This window comes from Lipophrys pholis, assembly GCF_963383615.2.
Source record: "Lipophrys pholis genome assembly, chromosome: 10".
Lineage (NCBI taxonomy): Eukaryota > Metazoa > Chordata > Actinopteri > Blenniiformes > Blenniidae > Lipophrys > Lipophrys pholis.
Genome location: NC_137640.1, coordinates 22,625,666 through 22,642,998, shown reverse-complemented (window position 1 = coordinate 22,642,998; position 17,333 = coordinate 22,625,666). Strand labels below are relative to the sequence as shown.

The 17,333-nt window shown below is 42.5% G+C and overlaps 1 protein-coding gene across 1 annotated transcript in view; it reads right to left on the bottom strand.

The window, feature by feature from the left end:
* Window positions 1-208: 208 nt before the first annotated feature.
* Window positions 209-17,333, bottom strand: part of ptprsa (protein tyrosine phosphatase receptor type Sa) — a 170,884-nt gene continuing 153,759 nt past the window's right edge. Inside the window, exons 27-32 of the mRNA XM_080474263.1 lie at window positions 10,483-10,661; window positions 9,951-10,077; window positions 9,714-9,839; window positions 5,995-6,149; window positions 2,675-2,810; window positions 209-2,292 (exon numbers count right to left, since the gene is read on the bottom strand). Of these exons, the coding sequence (XP_080330389.1) occupies window positions 2,224-2,292; window positions 2,675-2,810; window positions 5,995-6,149; window positions 9,714-9,839; window positions 9,951-10,077; window positions 10,483-10,661 (792 nt within the window). The 3' untranslated portion in view covers window positions 209-2,223. The remainder of the gene's footprint in view (window positions 2,293-2,674; window positions 2,811-5,994; window positions 6,150-9,713; window positions 9,840-9,950; window positions 10,078-10,482; window positions 10,662-17,333) is intronic.

Here is a 17,333-nt window from a genome sequence, read left to right as displayed (position 1 = left end):
CATGTTGTACTTAACATTTCTACAGTGAAAAAATAGAATGTCTTTTAACATAATATGAACAGATAAGCATTTCTCTTTTCCTGCTAACTTTTAAAAAATGCAATACAACATCTCTGTTAAAAAACTAAACCAAAAAGTAAATAAAAAGTCAACTATGTCATGTAAAATAAAATGTCATAATACAACATTAATGTTTTTTTTTTTTTTTTCTCCGTATAATGTTACAGTAACAATAAGGCTTTTTTGGAAATAAGAGATTACACACAGTTCTGTCCATTGCTCTGGTTTTTGTGCACACCCCACCGGAAACCTTTGCAGAATCCGTACGCTCGTACCAAAGCGCTGATCTCAAAATGAAAAGCGTGGTGATTTTGAAACCATGGTTTGTTTTTTTGTTTGTTTTCTCATTAAATCAGACACGTATGCATTAGTATGTGAACTTGCAGTTGTTTTGGGGGGTATCTGCTTCAAGTTTATTCTATATAATCTTAGGGCTGTTCCAAGATACTTGTACCGAAGAATTTCATTAACACATCACGGCGTCGAGATCCAACATGGCTGCTTGGTCTGGCTGTGTCACCCACAGAGACATCATCTATAAAACATTGGGAGAATACCAAAGCATCTACTTTGTTTATCCACCTGTCACCAAACACACATACAGTGGAACTATAGGCCGGCTTTCAACCACGTTAATGTACAGATTTGTAATTGCGACAGGCCTTAAGCCACTCTTGAGTGTCTTATACAATGATATAGATGATTATAGAGGAGGCAGGGGTGGAAAAAAAAGAAGAAGAAGCGGCGAACGATGTCTTCATGTGGATGCACTTTCAGTCATGCCCACCAGGGCGCGAGGAGTTAGCAGAGCTGGCATCTTTTATTCATCAGTTTCCTCTCCCTCCAGAGTCACATGAACAGCATACACAAGATAAGCAGCATGTTTGGTTTTTTTGACAAAAAGAATTAAAAAAAAGAAAGAAAAAAAAGGTAATTCCTCATAAGACGAAAAACTTCCACACAATGACGATGAGCATTGGTCACTGTACACAAAGAAAGCCCCAATGTCGTGGCCTTCCTTGTTTGGTTGTTCCGTTTGTTCCAAAGCTTCTCGTGCACCGGATTTCATCTTCAAAATGGTGGCTGTTGATGCCGCTGCCCCGTGATGCAATGGTTCCAAGGAGAGGAGTGATTGTAAAAAATCCTGGGACACGGCTGCCATTTCTCTCACCTCGGCCATCGGGAAACGACTCAGCTGGCTCCTCCTGTGAGGTTCCCCCTTCCCCCAATATACTGAATCTGGGGACTGTGACGTGAGCCTTTTGGGGGGACTTCTCTGTGTAAATGCGCTGTGGTACTTGTCGGTTACTGATTTTCCAGAAATCTGCAATTTATGATTCTAGCAGGTCTTCAAATGTTTGGCTGCGTTCTACTTGATCACCTCTAACTGTCTTTAAGCTCTTCACGCTAAAAACAGGCAAGAATTTTTGGGATACGTATCCTAATACCAGTTGTTTGTTTTTTCCCCCACACAGATTCTGCATTTCAGTGGTAAAACCCAATATTCACTTAATGCCAAATGTCAGTATTCTTGTGTGATCATTTAAAAAAAAATTTTTTTGCCCTGTCATAATTGAATGACCACTTGGTCATTTCTCTGGACATCACTCAAAAAATATGTTTATCGAACCCCTTTTACACCCATTCATTACAAAAACATAAAAGTCACCCAGTCTTGGCTACATCCATCTGCTTTTCGTTGATTTCTGCTTTACTTTTCCTCCATTATCTGTGCCTTGTTACTGCTGTGTCACAAAGATATTTTTGAGAAGAGAAGAATGTCCACGAATGTTTACAGTGTCCTCCACATCGAAACACTTGAGGTAAGGTAAGCAGTCTGACAATTTGATCGATATCCGCCCCACAGCTTGAGCCGCAAGCTTCTGGTTCCTCCCCTGCTGAGAATTTTCTTTTCTGTAAATGATGGGCAATTTTCTTCTGTGTGCCTCATCTCGAAAGTCGAATTGGAATTATCCTTAACTGGTTGCTTTGGGTGTTACCTACTAAAAATCTATAGGATCCTGTTGTGTCTGAATTAGCAGTGGTGATGTCGTCGGCTGCTGTCGTCATTTCAAATTTCAAAGTTTCTATGGCTCAGGAGACTGTTGAGGTGGGGAGGGGGGAGGGGGAGCAACAGGATTCTAGGGGAGAAGGGATGGCTTTTTACGTTGCATAGTGATCAAAGCTTCCTAAGTACTCCAGAGCAGCGTGGTAGCAGAATTGGTACTCATCCTGCAGAAAAGAAGCACAAACATGAATGAGTGAAGGAAAATAAAACGTACCAGTTTATTGTAGTTACAACATGTCTGATTAACACATTTGCATGTGCGTGTGAATGAGCTGTCAGACATTTTTGACACAGCATGACAAAGGATGAATTTCATTGCTGAAAGTTATTTTGAAAATTACTTGGAAGAAATCAAGATACAAATTAACAATCAGCCCACAGAGCCCAAACAAGGTCATAAATTTTTTTTGCAAATGTGTGAGTGGTCTGGAAAAAGGCTACTATCTAGATCCAGCACACTCAATGAAAAATGTATAAAGGTTATTTAATTGAGGGTAAGTTGTTCTGATGCTTTTTCAGCGAGTGCGTGCATGTGTAATAACTCACCTCAGTTTGCACCATGGCTGGCCTCTGTGTCCGGAGCATCTTTACTGTCTGGAAGATATCAACCACGCCTTCATAGCGCATTCTCTCCAGGACGATGCTGAGGGTGATGAAGACTCCAGTCCGTCCCACACCAGCACTACAAAAACACAGACACCAATCAAATTTTAAAATGACACCGAGACATTGTCTGTCTTTCCCATCTTGTCTTAATGTGCACTTATTTTCTTCCACATCAGTGTAAAAAACAGATTTAAAATGCAATTAGAAATTTCTATCTGAAAAAAGCTGCTACATCTTTTTTTTTTTTTTTTTTATATTTGTTGTGACAAAGTTACACAATGTGAAATTTGACAGGAGAAGGAAAACGTCAATAGTCCTAAATCCTGCTGCTGCCACCGCAGGGTAAAACAAAAGTAGCAGGAAAGCAATTTGCATGCAAGAACCTTGTGAAAGCATTTACATGTGTGTCCATATTTTTGTCCAACACAAAATGAGCCTCAAGGACACAGGCGCACTCCAAACAACATACCCACAAACAACCCGGCAAACATTTTGTGTCAGTAAGACCCTCCTCCCATGTGTCAAAAAACTCAGCATGCTGTTGCTCTCCAGAAATACAGGCTGAGTCTTAACTCGGATCCTGAAATACTTGAGAGTTGGCTCTCTAAGCTGCTTTGCTGTGAAATGACTTCCACTTCACCAATGGAACAATAATTGATATGACAACAGATTTATTTGGGCTCCTTCCAGCCTCTGATGCTATTTTCTTGAATGAGAAGTGATGGCTGCTCGGAGACACATTTGGCTTGCGTGCAAGTATCCTGACAAGTGTGTGTGTGTGTGTGTGTGTGTGTGTGTCTGGTGGAGGACAAAGGTAAGCTCAGGGTAAAAATACAACTTGTATTATTCGATTAAAAGAATGATATCAAGCACAACCATCTAACGAAACACCCTGAATAATAGCCACCCAAACATGGTGCTGCAACCCACCCAGAATCTCTTCCTGGGAGTCAGTCACTGCCTGTCACACAGGCTCTTAAAGTCACTACTCTCCCTCTCCCTCTCTCTCTCCCTCTCTCTCCAGAAAGATATTGACTCTCCAAATCTGAAGGCTCGGCAAGCCACTGCAGACTGAGAGGATTTGGTGTCCCCATTCACAGGAAGTAATCAGGCAATTAATGACAAAAAGCATGTGGGTCTATTAGATAGAGGCTGAAAAAAAGAGGAGGAGGGGGAAGAAAAGAAAAGAGGGTTGGAGTGAAAGAAAAGAGGTTCTGGAGAATGGATGGATGGGTAGAGAGGCAAAGGGAGAGTGAGGATTAAAAAACAGACGGGCAGATGACAGACAAGGAAGGGTGGCGCCAGAAGACAAACTAGTAAGAGGAACGGGAGGCATAAGCTTCTCCCTTGAAGGAGACAAAGCCTGATGGAGGGCGGGTGGAAAAAGAGGGATGAGGAGGAGGAGACGGAGGAGGAGGTGACTACAGTACTGATAGATAAAGCAAGCAATCAACATCACTACTCGAGAGAAATGTCTTTCCAAATGAGATATCTGCCTCCTGACACCTACCTGTAACCCGATTAACTCCACAAGACTCTAATGATTTGAGTGGTCATGTGACCCTTGCAGTTTGCATTAATAGTCTGGGGGCTCTTTCGTCCATTACTCTAGTCCTGCAAGAACCGCGCTTTCACTTTGAGGCAGCATTTTCGCTCTCCAATAATGACTTCATGGGAGGGTGGAATAAGTCAGTCTTAGTGGAGCTTCCCTGACAGATATTATAACTCCCAGAGGGCCATTTGGTGCCTGGTGACATCATTGGTTTTTAATACTCGGGAGGTGATCGTCTTCTTGATGATGTCATGGCGCCTGAGCGCAAAAAAAACCAACTAAACCACGCACTGCAGTCCGAAAGTAAAATATTGTCATGAGACAGCAAGAAAATTATCCACGTCGTTAATGCCATCCATTCCAAAGGAACAGACTCTGGAGGCTTTTCAGAATGCAAATGACAAAACATTGATGGAAATGGACATTCTTTTTGATGGAACTTCTACATTTTTCATTCTCCTTTGTCTAGAACGGCATAGAAAACCAGACAACGTGCTTCTTGTCTGGCTGCGGAAAGGAGCAACTCAATTAGTCGATTCAAGCACAAACGATTCACGATGAATACGAATGACCTGAGGTCTTGGCAGTGACCACTCCTAAATAGGACTTTCTAAGAGCACCCACTATGCCGAGTTAATGATGAAAGTAACCTTGGATGCTATACCTGAAGTGATAAAAATGTATCACGACACAATCATAAAAACCAAAAAAAAAGAATGGCTGTATCATTTCATACGTCTCCTCCTTGCAAATGCCAAGCCACATCTGAGCCTTATCAATTATGGAGGAGCAGGGCCTGTGGAGGTGCAGAGCTAGTGTACCGCAACAAAAAAAAAAAAGGAGTGATCATATCTGAAGGTGCTATTAGAACTGCACCTCAGGAGAAACTGTGCCGCGAAACAATAACCACCTTAAGTGATTTTATCTGGTCTCTATTCCTGAAGCCTATATCTTTTAAGAAGGAAAGCAGGTCTTTGCTTCACTTGGTGAAGAGCACGTTACTGCAGTCTCGTCAGGTAAACCCAGAACAAAATAGAGAAGTTTAACAAGAACGCATGACATTGTTTTGTCTCATTGATTAATGATAAAAATAAAATACAAGGAACTATCACTGCGTGGTCGTACAGCGTGACGAAGCAGTGAAGCTGTTCCGAGCATTATTGAATTCTTATTTTTGCAAGCTTATGAAATATATGCCTGTTTTTAAAAAAAAAAAAGAAAATGCTTTTTTTGATGGACATACATACGGACAGGAGTGGGGCCACAGTGATTTTGACCTTTGATCATCAAAGCTGAAAATATTAAGCTATGCAGGTATTCAGTGATCACATTTACAAAAATAGGACACATGCAAGGTCAACGAGACGTTTGTCTCCCTATATATCATTAGATAATTGGAATAAGGCTCTTTGGAATATGTGAGAGGACATTGTCCTGACTTTTGGTCATTGGAAGCTGAATGAAATCATTTTTGGGTGAGAGCCAAGGTGTATTATAATTGGTTAAATCATATCAACATATTGTTGTGTTATTCTAGTAGCTAGTGGGCCTTTGATTGTTCACCGTAACCTTACCGTTTGCCCTTTCTCTCTATGCGAGTAAATGTGTCAGCTACTGGAGATTGCTGCTGATGGATCCGATTGTTGCTGCTAAACCAACTACGACGCAAATACATAATTAGCAAACACATGACATTCAGTGCACCTACCTGCAATGAACAGAGATTGGTCCGTCCTGTCCAAACTGCTCTTTCGTTTTATGCACCTGGCCTATGAAGTCAATGAATCCTTCCCCTGATTTGGGCACGCCTTGCTCGGGCCAGTCAGTGAACTGGAACTGCCTTACAGTTCTGGACTGGCCATCCTGTGAAAAACAATGAAAAATAAGTCAGTTGAAAGGACGGGGAAGAAAAGCATCTTAACGAAGCATGATGGAAGGAGACACGTCAACAAAGCGAGATTACATGTATCTCACGGACCAGTGAGTGACTTTGTGTGCGTCACCTCTTTTGAATTTGCTACTAATTTAAAATTGATTCTTCACTAAAAGACAAAATCTGCAGATTCAATGACACACACAGTTCAGGTACACAGCGTCCTTTCCTCTCTCCCCTTGTGTCTTTACCCCCAAGCCCTATTGTTTCTCTCCTCTCCTGTTGTGTTAGCGCGATCGTGAGTGTGTGTGTGTGTGTGTGTGTGTGTGTGTGTGTGTGTGTGTGTGTGTGTGTGTGTGTGTGTGTGTGTGTGTATGTGTGTGTGTGGGTGTGTGCGTGTGGGTGTGTAGGTCCCAGTTGAAGCTAATCAATAGTGTATCTGCCATGACAAGCGTCTTCTCCCAGACACCATGTTGAATAGGATAATCCTGCAATCCGATCAATAAACCATCCTGATGGATGAGCAGAAGGAGTGAGGTAAGAAGCAACGGTAAAGGACTAACGGAGCAGGAGGTGAAAATTGGAACCACAAACCCTGGCACACTGACATGCACATGAGAAGGAAAAAAAAAAAAAAAAAAAAAAAAAAAAAAGTCAATCTCAACAACTTAATCTCATATTGATTTATATAATCTTGTTTTGATGGGTGAGACAACTGCGAATGTTTCCTATGCAAACAAAAACATTCAAATTCATTTTTGTGGCATTGCACTAGGACAGGGGAAATGATCTGCTTGATTTTGAGAGAGCTGATTATCCAGTCTGAGAATGCACAGTCAATACTTGTGTCCTTGCAAAAGAAAGTTCTATTCAAGTTGTCCCGGAGAGAGGAAGTTTCTCAAGAAAGTCAGCAGACACGAGCATTTTTGCAGAGACAGGCTCTGCTTGATGCCACCAGTAATTAAGACAGCCAGGTGTTCATTTCTCCAGTTGTTTCTCACTTCCCTGCACAACAGACTTCACTTTAGACATGATGTGTTATTCTCACACTTTCGCTTTCTGTTTGTTCACACTGCAAACGGTACAATTGGTTCAATACTCACTTGGCATGTGGCGTATACTGCAGTTATTTTTGTCTTTAGCAACAAGCTTGGAAATCACTCCGAAAAGTAAATTTGTCTTCATTTTGGAGCGATACGTTAGTGGGGGAGAGTGCATTTAAATTGAGGGAGACGAAATCACATGCGCGATCACGTGCGGGGAGAGACATTAATCACAAGTCACCAACAGACATAGATAAAAGTTTCATGTCGTAAATGAGAAAAATCACTTTTAGCAGAACCTGAGGGTATAACATCATATTTAGTAGGTGCCCTACATTCTTATTCATTCATTCATTCATAGTTTCCCTTGAGCTAATCATCCCTCTCTTCTGCTTGCAGGCTAAATGCAGATGGTGACTGTATGCTGAATGTACAGTGCATACAGACAGTGCATGTCAAAGGATATACATAATCTGTCCATTGAATCCTGTGCCCGTTGTCCCATGTGCCAATGTGTGATGTGATAGCTGTGGATAAACATGGCAGCCAAGATGTAATCATGTACATTTATTGGAGTTGACAAATACAGCGATCTGGATTTTAATAAGTTAAGCTCCATATACCTATTCTCTTTGTGAAACGTTTCGTCTCTCTTTCCCTGTTTCATGACGCATTGCATGTTTTCTTTCTTTCCTTGCCTTTGTTTTCCATCTCAAAAACATTTAGCCTCAGCAGGGGGATTAAAAATGAAAGAGGGGCAAAGACAACAACACAATAAACCAAGCACGCCAAAGAAAGAGAGGAGAAAAAAGAAAAAAAGAGAGGAAAATTTAACACACAACCTGAGGGCCCACGCGGCGTGTCAAATTGTGTGATTAAATACGTGACTGGCTCGCAAGATGTGAGTGTTGAGGCGTGGAGTCTATGCTATTACTGCGCGGAGGCATGCAACATACACGTGAACACACACAGCTACACACTTTCACTCGTACAGAAAAAAAGAAAAAAAAGAAAAAAGAAAATGTACACTGATTATCTAGAATGTGGGGTGGAATTTAGTTTACCAACACATTGAAATGCATATACAATCACTAGCAGAGGCCTCAAGCCTACAGACGTACACACAAATACCTTGCACACGAACCCACCACAGATCGTATCACTCTCTCCATGGCTCCGCTTTATTTTCTTAACTGCAATGATAAGCTTTGTGTTGTCTGTTTGCTACCATTGCGTGCTTTGATGAAACCCTGTTGAGAGTCTTCTGAAAGAAACCAGCACTAACCGGCATGTTTTGTCGGCTGATTACGTGCACACATACTCGTACACACGTGTCGAAATATGTGTCTGTAGATTTTTTTATCTGTCCTTTATGTTTTACACATTTTAACATACAAAGTTTTACAAGGCGAGTGCGTGTATACATCTGTGGTGCAACGAGCAAGTCAGCATGTATTAAGGTGGATGGGAAGAACTGAAATCATGAACCTGGGTGCACATTTGTGTGTGTGTTTCAGGAGAGACGTTGCTGAACACTGCAGGGGTTTATGTATTAACAAAATCTATGTACTGTATGTCCATCCATGTTCTGGTGTATTTGAAGGGAGTTAACGTAAAAGTTTAAACTGAATTTATGTAGGATTTCTTTCCTCAAGCCTTCTCAGTGGATAGTGTGTCATGTGCATGTGCATTTTCCTTTTAATGCCAACAACATGGCTACTAACTTGCTGCCACACCACCTCAGAAATCAGGGGATAAGTCAGCCGATTCGGTAAAGACAGAGAGCATGTTCATTCCTCCTGCCGGATTTCTGCTGTTGCAGCTTTAAAACCGTCCAACCTAATCGGACCAAAAAAAGGAATCTTGAGGTAAAGAGACTAACTACAGCAATGTGTTTCCCTGAACGTTCAGCAGTTCAGGGAAAGAAAAGTTAGTTTGGTCATGAACTCTCATTAATGAGGTCATTGCAGTGTTTTGTGAAAATGAATCTAATCACTATTAAAACTATTTTGTAAAGATTGTGAGACAACATATGGTAAATCTGCAATATTTGTGGACAACCTTTGTTAAAAGGCAACAAAAAAAATAAAACAAGAGATGCCATGACGTGCCACTTCATCTTTCATTCCAAGAAACTGTAGCTGGCAGCTTCATATCAAGCATTACAATTAAAGTTAAGACTCCTAACAGAAAAAACAATGTGAAAGTAACTGAGCTCATGGATGAGTGTGTTTGCGAATTTTACTACAGTTTCAACAAATAAAACACAAAAAAAATACATTGCTGAGACACTTACAATGCAGTTTTGATGAATTTCTATAGAATGTTGTAATGAAAGCTGATTACCAAAAAGTCTTGTATAGAACACAAGGTATGTGACGTATAGATGGGTATTTAAAACATTTGATATTGAAATGTTTCTTAAACCTCCCAAATAGTACCTTGTTCTTTCATACTCTACAGTCCGCTTAAACAACCCATCCCCGTCAAACACTTCCTGGTTTCTCTTACCCTGGCATCTGTGACCTTGAACTCTCGCAGGATGTACTGGGGCATGTTGTACTCTGCCATGGGATCCACCACAAAGTACTGATATCTAGCAGAACGCTCTGCTGGCCAGTACTGGTGACACTTTTCCTATTTTAGCAAAAGGGTTGACAAATCAGTTTTTTAAAAGGCATTCTTTTTTTCCGTCATTTTATGCTCTTACAATAAACATTCCAAAGAAATGTGAATTTAAAGTCTTACCCGCCCCATTTCTCTAAGTTTGGTCAACATGACAACAATGGTGGAGTTGTTCTCCCATAGCATTCTCCAGAAGTCTTCTGTTGTCTCTGCCAGAGGTCCTTGTGTGGCAATATAGGCCTTCTGTTGCCTGCAATACAACCATGTTAAAACCATTTATGTTGGGCGTGAATAATAATTTCTTATCAGTTTCAATATTACTCATAAATAAATCTTGACAGCGCAAATTTCTTGGTGATTTTGTGATGCATTTTTGAAAGATACTAGACGATTGCTAACACTGAGTAATGCACATCACCTCGCGGATTGCAACGAGTAAATGACATGGGGTGAAATAAGCCAGTGATTTCTTTAATTATTAACCCGTTTGCTACATTAGTAAACTGATCAATCATAACATTACAGCCAATTGCCGAATATTGTTTTGGGTATGGTCAAAATGGGTCTGATGATTTCCTGTAATTATATAAAACAAATGTAGTTACATCAATTTACACAGTTCATACTGGTAAGTTTCCTGATTTGTCAGTCCTACCTGTATCCATCAATGAAGCTGGAATTTATGTAGTCAGACCCTTCCAGGCCTCTAATTGGCTGCAAGCAGACCCGCGTGGTCTCGTACGGCATGATGTTGACCAGTCGGTTCTTGAACTTGTTGCAGGGAAGGTTGGCACTGATGAAGCGCGACGTATGAGCTTTGGAGTTGGCCAAACGCTGATAAAGAAGAATTGAAGAAGGAGATTAATACACCAATGAATGAATACATGAACAGCACAGTGAGAGAGAAATAAAAAAAAAAAATGCTCATAATGCATGGATTGAATGATACGGAATGGGAGAAAGAAGATTAAAAGAAGATGAAAAGTGAGAAAGCGAAGTGAGTTTCAAAAAGAGAGACGTGTGTGAGATGAGATATACGCTGGAAAGAGGACAGGAGATGATAATAAAAGGGGATGGAAGGGAAGACAGGTGTGAGATGGCTGGGAAGTGGGGCCCGTTAGTAGCAAAGTAATAAAGAAGATCCAGTCAAATCCTTTCATCAACGCTTTAACAAAGATGACAAAGCTTCAAAGGGACACTGTTTATCAAGTAAACGCATTTATTGGGAAGCAATTCAAAATCTCCATCCCCATTTGCTACTTGTGAGCTCCTGCAGGGTCGGATGCAGTGAAAAACATGCCTCACGCTCAGACTAACAAGCCTCTGGATCAAGTCTGTATGAAAAAGAAAACTCGTCCAAAAGTGGGTCACTAGCGCCTTTGATAAACCCAGTGTGGTATGTGTGTATAAAACACAAACTCACACAGGGATTTTCAGACATACAGAAAAACGGACACAGACACACGTACAGAGCATAATGATCAAAATGAAATGGTGCACTGCAACCTCATCATCACCACAAGGACCCGAGTGGGAGTTTGCGGGTCACCAAGTCCTATGATCGCCTTTTTTTTTTGGCTTCAACGTCTCAACAAAGGTTGTCTGTGTGTTTGGGTGGGTGCGCCAGCTTGTTAGCTGGTAAATAGCAGCCACCCGCCTCAGATTGTTTAGGATTTCTTTCAGACAGAAAAAAAGCGTGCTGAAAAGAAAAAAGCCCTGTAGAACAACCCGAGGAGTGAAAGAGGCAGTAGGAGCTGATGACCCTACTCAAAAAGTAGGCGGAAATACAAATTAATTTTTCTTTCATTGGCTGTCAAAATATGGAGTTTATCTTTTCATTTACGCTTCCCATCAGAGTATTCTCCTGTGTTTCTCTCTAATTCTCCCCTGCAGCACAAGTACATCTGTGTCTGTGGCCACTTGGTGTTTCTCCAGTGTTTTTTACCCCCCCCCCCCCCCCCCCCCCCCTCCCTTGGGACTGTTCTCCTTTGATCTGTGTTTCACAAAGGCACCTGGAAAGGCTTGAGGTGGCCTGGCACCGCTAAAGAGGCCCTCTGTTGCACCAACAAACACCAAAGAGAGTGCGGGGAACTAAGCCAAACCTGGCAACCTGTCATTCAACAATGCAGAGATGAGCCTCATGTACGACTGGTCGTGACTGCCAGCTTCATTCCATTTATAGAATAACTCATCTGGTGACTGGGAGGATGTATTATAGACTTTAGACATATAACGCTAAAATAATTTCTTGTATATGGGGAAGTGTGGCATTCGAAAGCATTTGTCTCAAGACAAAAACATAGCAGTATCACAGATAACTTTAGTTCCTCTACCTTTCAAAAGACATTTTCTATAACACGATGCAATGATGCATACGTTTTACGATGTTGGATGTGTTCTGACTTCATTAGCTTCAAAGTGGTAACGACATAGCAAAATTAAAGCTCATTGTGCATTTGATTTCCTGCTAAATCCCCTGGAGGTTGCCTTCTGTACCCCTGTTGGCTCCCTGTGGAGGCTTTGATCCCGCTGGCCTCTCAGGCCCCGTTTACACGACAACGAAAATTTGTTTATCCGCAAAACTTTCTTCACTTTTGCAGGCTATGGAGCACTCTTATGCACATCTCCCCCGATGGTAAATAATTACGCATGTTCATGCGCCGGTAAACAAACATAGCAGCCTCCATGACTCGCGGTCCGTATTGTAGTTCAATAATCCATATAGGTAGTTTAATAGCTGAGACTCAACCCTAATAGCATCCGATTTGTCGTCAGTCCATACGAATGTTGGGTACTCTCGATTTTGTTCACGTTTGTAGCATGCTGGTCTCTGCACACGTCTGTGTGGTTTCATTACAAATACAAGCAACAGCAGCTTCCCGTGGCCCGGCATACTAACTGCATCATTGTCAGTGTGAATGCTGCTGCAGTGTAAACGCACCACTTTTTTAAAACGGATTTGGTGTTGTCACGTGAAATGTTGTCGTGATAATGGGGCCCCTAAAGGGGCTTTGTCACATTCAGTCCGCAAATGCACATTGGTGTCATCACCCTTTTGGGCCAACCTGTCTGCTCACCCTCCCCAACCTGTCTGCTTGAACTCAATTGTTTACTCTACTATGGTTGACCTCCAGAGCTCCCGTTTGTTCACTGTTCCCGAGGTGCCCTCCAAGGCCTTTTGCTTTGCTCTTGGAAGAGCTTTTTTGCCCTTGCCATGCTCCTAGTGCCCAGAGGGACTTCATTGTGATTGCCCAGGTCACTCTCCCGAGTGGCCACCATCCTGAGCTGCCCCCCCGAGCAGCCCAGTTTGCTGTGAGACTTTGTTGCCATAACTTGGGCCACTGTTCCAAGTGGCCCTGTCCGCTCGCCCTTTTCCCAGGCCACCTTCCCAAGTGGCCGAGTTCCCGTTAGGCACTCCCTGTCGCTCTCTCGCATGGCCCGGTCCACTCGCCCTCTTTCCTGTGCTGCTCATTCATGTAGCTCTTTCTGCATGCCTTGTTTCTGGGCTTCATTCATGAGCTGTCATGTTTGTGTGCCTTCTTTTCTGGGTCACTCTTCCGAGGCGTCCTGTCAGTTCACACTGTTCCAAGGTTGCACCTCTAGCATCCCTGATTGTCCAGAATGAGTTTGGCGCATTCATACTCCTTTTAAACCCCAAGAGGGACTTCATTGTCATTGCTAGGGCCAATGTCCTGAGTGGTTCCGTCTGCACACGCTCTTTCCCAGGCGTCCCTTCCAAGGACTTTTAAGAGTCCTTGGACATTATTCAATGTACTAATTTAACATGAGCGTTTCATGTGAACCTCCAAGCCCGAGGAAATGTTATGGCCTCAGTGCTTTGGTTAATATTTTGCCTGATTTACCGTTTTGTTGAATTGTATTTCCCTGTATTCTGTCAAATTCCCTAATTTTCAAGCTGTTCTGGTTTTAGTTTCTGGTTTTGGTTCAAGTCATTGTTCACGTTTCATGTTTAGTTTCATATTGTGGCCAAGTATTTGCTGAAGGTCATGCCTGATTTCATGTTTCCTCTCTATGCTCATGCGCATCTTTTCTCCACTCATCTCTAGTGTCTGGCTACATCCTTGAGTCCTCCACTGTGCTGACTCACGTTTCCTTATTACTCTTGATTATTACCAAACAGTCCTTGTTATTGCTTAACTCCCTGTGTGTGCATATATGTGCCTCCCCAAAACTTGTTCATCCTTGTCGTCCTTGTGTCGCTGATAGCATTAATACCATCCTATTATACCAGCACGTCTATGATTGCCTCTTGTCTCTGTGATGTCCCTTCGTGTTTTTGGTTCTCTCTTGTGGAAATGTTTGGGCATTTAGCTTTTGTTCTATATCTTGAGAATTCTTCATTTAACAACTTCATTAAAAATGCCCTTAGTTCTGGACCTTGTGTACTAAGCCAACAAAATGAAATTAGTAGACATTACTTGCTGGAGTGACGCATGTGTGTATTTGCCTTCAATAAGAGCAGCAATAAACTGTAGACCGGGACCAGACGCATATCAGACAAGGTTCCCGGAGGACCTGTCTCCTCGGGGCCCCCGGAGGGGCTTCATCACCTTTGCCATCCTGCTCGGCTCCCTGAGGAGCGTTGTTGCCTTCAGCCCCCTGCTTGACCCCCGGAGGGGCTTTATTGTCTTTGGCCCTCTGTATGGCCCCCGGAGGGGCTTCGTAGACTTCACATCCAGCCTCCTTCTCGGCCCCCGGAGGGGCTTGGTCACCTTCGCCCCCTGCTTAGCCCCCGGAGAGGCATCGTCATGATCGCCCAAGCTGCCGTCACAAGTGGCCCCGTTTGCTTGCTCTGTTCCGGCACTGCCCCCTCGAGCAGTTTCATTCACTCGCCCTGTATCCAGTCTGCTCACCTGAGCAGCCCTGCCAGTTTGCACTGTTCTCAGGCTGCCCAACCGAGAGGCCTCATCACACCGCCCTGTTTCTGGGCCACCCTCACGAGTGGCCCTGTTGGATCGCCCTGTTTCTCGGCCACCCCCCCAAGTGGCCCTGTTGGATCGCCCTGTTTCTCGGCCACCCCCCCGAGTGGCCCTTCCGATCGCCCTCTCAGTGGGCCACCCTCCCAAGTGGCCCAATCTGTCCAAGCAGCCCCATCTGCTTGTTCTGTTTCTGGGCTGCCCCCTCGGGCTGCCTTACTGCCCACCTGAGCAGTACTGGGCCTTTCCTAGGCCACCATTCCAAGTGTCCCCATTAGGTCGCTCTGTTTCTGGGCCGGTCTCCCAAGTAGTCCCCCCCCCCCCCCCACCAAAACTCTACATTTTTCCTGCATACCACACCAATATTGATATTGTTATTGTGACATTTTCAGATTGGTTTTAATTGTTCAAAAAAAAAAAAAAGTAAAATCTATCCAGCAATAAAAAAGAATAGTGCTGACTGTAACATCATTCAACAACAACGAAGCTCGTATCTATCAGAAAGATGATGAGGTTTTAATGTTTTTCTTTTCAATTGTTACCATCTTTATATCTAATTATTCAAGATTTCTTTGCATTCCAATTAAATTGGGATAAAAAGTTTGAATTGTATCAAAAAAAAACAGATCCATGAGACAATGGAGAATCAGTGAAGCGCTTTCCCGTGTTCATGTTGTAGTTCATGAACTGCTTGATGCTGAATGCTTTCTACACATGCCAATCTTTATCTGAACACAAGTGTTCAGGAAATAAACACATGCAACAACGTGTCACTTTTCTCAACACTCCATCCCTTGTTGAATTCCTGAAAGTCCCCACCAGTCACAGCTTAAATCTGTACGACGCTGCATCCCACCTGGGAGTTACAATGCTCTCCCGCCTTTCCCCATAGTGTAGTATCCTGTCCAATCGTTTCCTTCATGCCAAGTTAGCATACAGTCATCCCTTTGTTCATTAGCCAAACGTCCCTCCCCTCACTTGCCCTGCCATCCACTTCCATTTGTCATCATCAAGTATTAATTACTTAGCTCACCCATCCTTATTCATGCACACAAACCTCCCTCCTCCATCCTGACTGGAGCGTGGACGTTATTAATCCCAGTACGGCTCTTGATGCCAACTCAGCATTATCCCTGTTACAGATGGCGATGAAGATTCCATCACAGTTGTGTGCCAGTGAATTAAGAAAAAAAAACAAAAAAAAAACACACCGGCACTATTATTGTTTCTTGGCAGGGGGGCTGTGTTGATGAATGGCAATGGAAAGAAGACGGATGATTTGAGAGTGAGACTGTGTGCAATTCAAGTAAAGAAGAAGAGGTGAGTTTATATGCTGATGATTAAGATTTCCGCTTGAGATCTATGTAAGTTTACACTGTGTCTATCCTCGCAGACTGCTTTGTCATGAATTTCGTAATGAAAGCATAAGCTCTTTCCGTCTTGAACTTAAACTCAAATCCACACTGCCTTCAGCCAGAAATCCTCCAATGTGCCTCCTGGATTAAACCCAATTTCTTTGCGCGAGCATATTATTTTAAATCCTCAAATGAAACAAAAGGAAGCTGTGGCCCTCAATTCTTCAAGTCTTCAAGATTTCCATTTTCCTAGCACTGAAAAACGCATACAATAATCCACAGTGTGTATCTATGTAATTAAAATATTGAAGTGAGACTCAATAAAGGAAGTGAGATTTGCTTTCTAGTCCTTCTGGGATCCCATTACCTGGACAGCATCTTTCAACTGCCAAATAGCTGCCATGTAAATAAGGCACGCTTAATTTATTCCTATTTCTCTTTGGATGAATGGTATTATATCTCTAAGCAAAACATCCTCACGTCAAATGCTGAACTCTGCAAGCTTACACCATGTTCATTCAGTGTTGCCATTATGTCTTTATGAGCAACACGCTGAAAGAGACTCCCCACCTACCTTTTGTCTGATGCCACATTCACATTTACCTGACGTACTGTGCAAGGATTCACTGCAAACTACATCTCCTCCGAGCTTAAATGTTGTTTTCCCAGACTGTGATCGTAACCATCCATTTTGTATCTTCCTCTTCTTCTTAATCTAATTTTACAGTTGCTTGCTAAAACCCAAGCAGCTGGCACATAACCACTGTGAGGTCTTTCTTTTCTATATTTTCAAAAACCAAAATGCAAACAAATGCCCGAAAACAAAACGTATATATCAACTAATATTTTGGCACACCGCAAAAAGTGATGAAAAACAAATATGTTGGAGGGGAAAATCAGATTTGCATCAAAAGTAATTAGTAGGAAAAGAAAGGTTGCTGCAAAGCTCATTTAAAAAGGCTTACTTGGCTTCAACTAAAGTGACAGAGCACACAAAACACATAGGATAGAAGATGGATGGGTGGATGGATGGATGATTCTAATTCTCTTATGATGAGCACTTAATAGTGGAACCTTAACATATAAATTAGGAATGTCAAACAGAAGTCGCAAGGGCCAAAGTGGCCTGCAAAGTGATTCAGTCTGGCCTGCATTTACCAGCCTGATGACTTTGCAAAGTGTAAAAACATTCACTGCAGCTTCTATTATCCAGT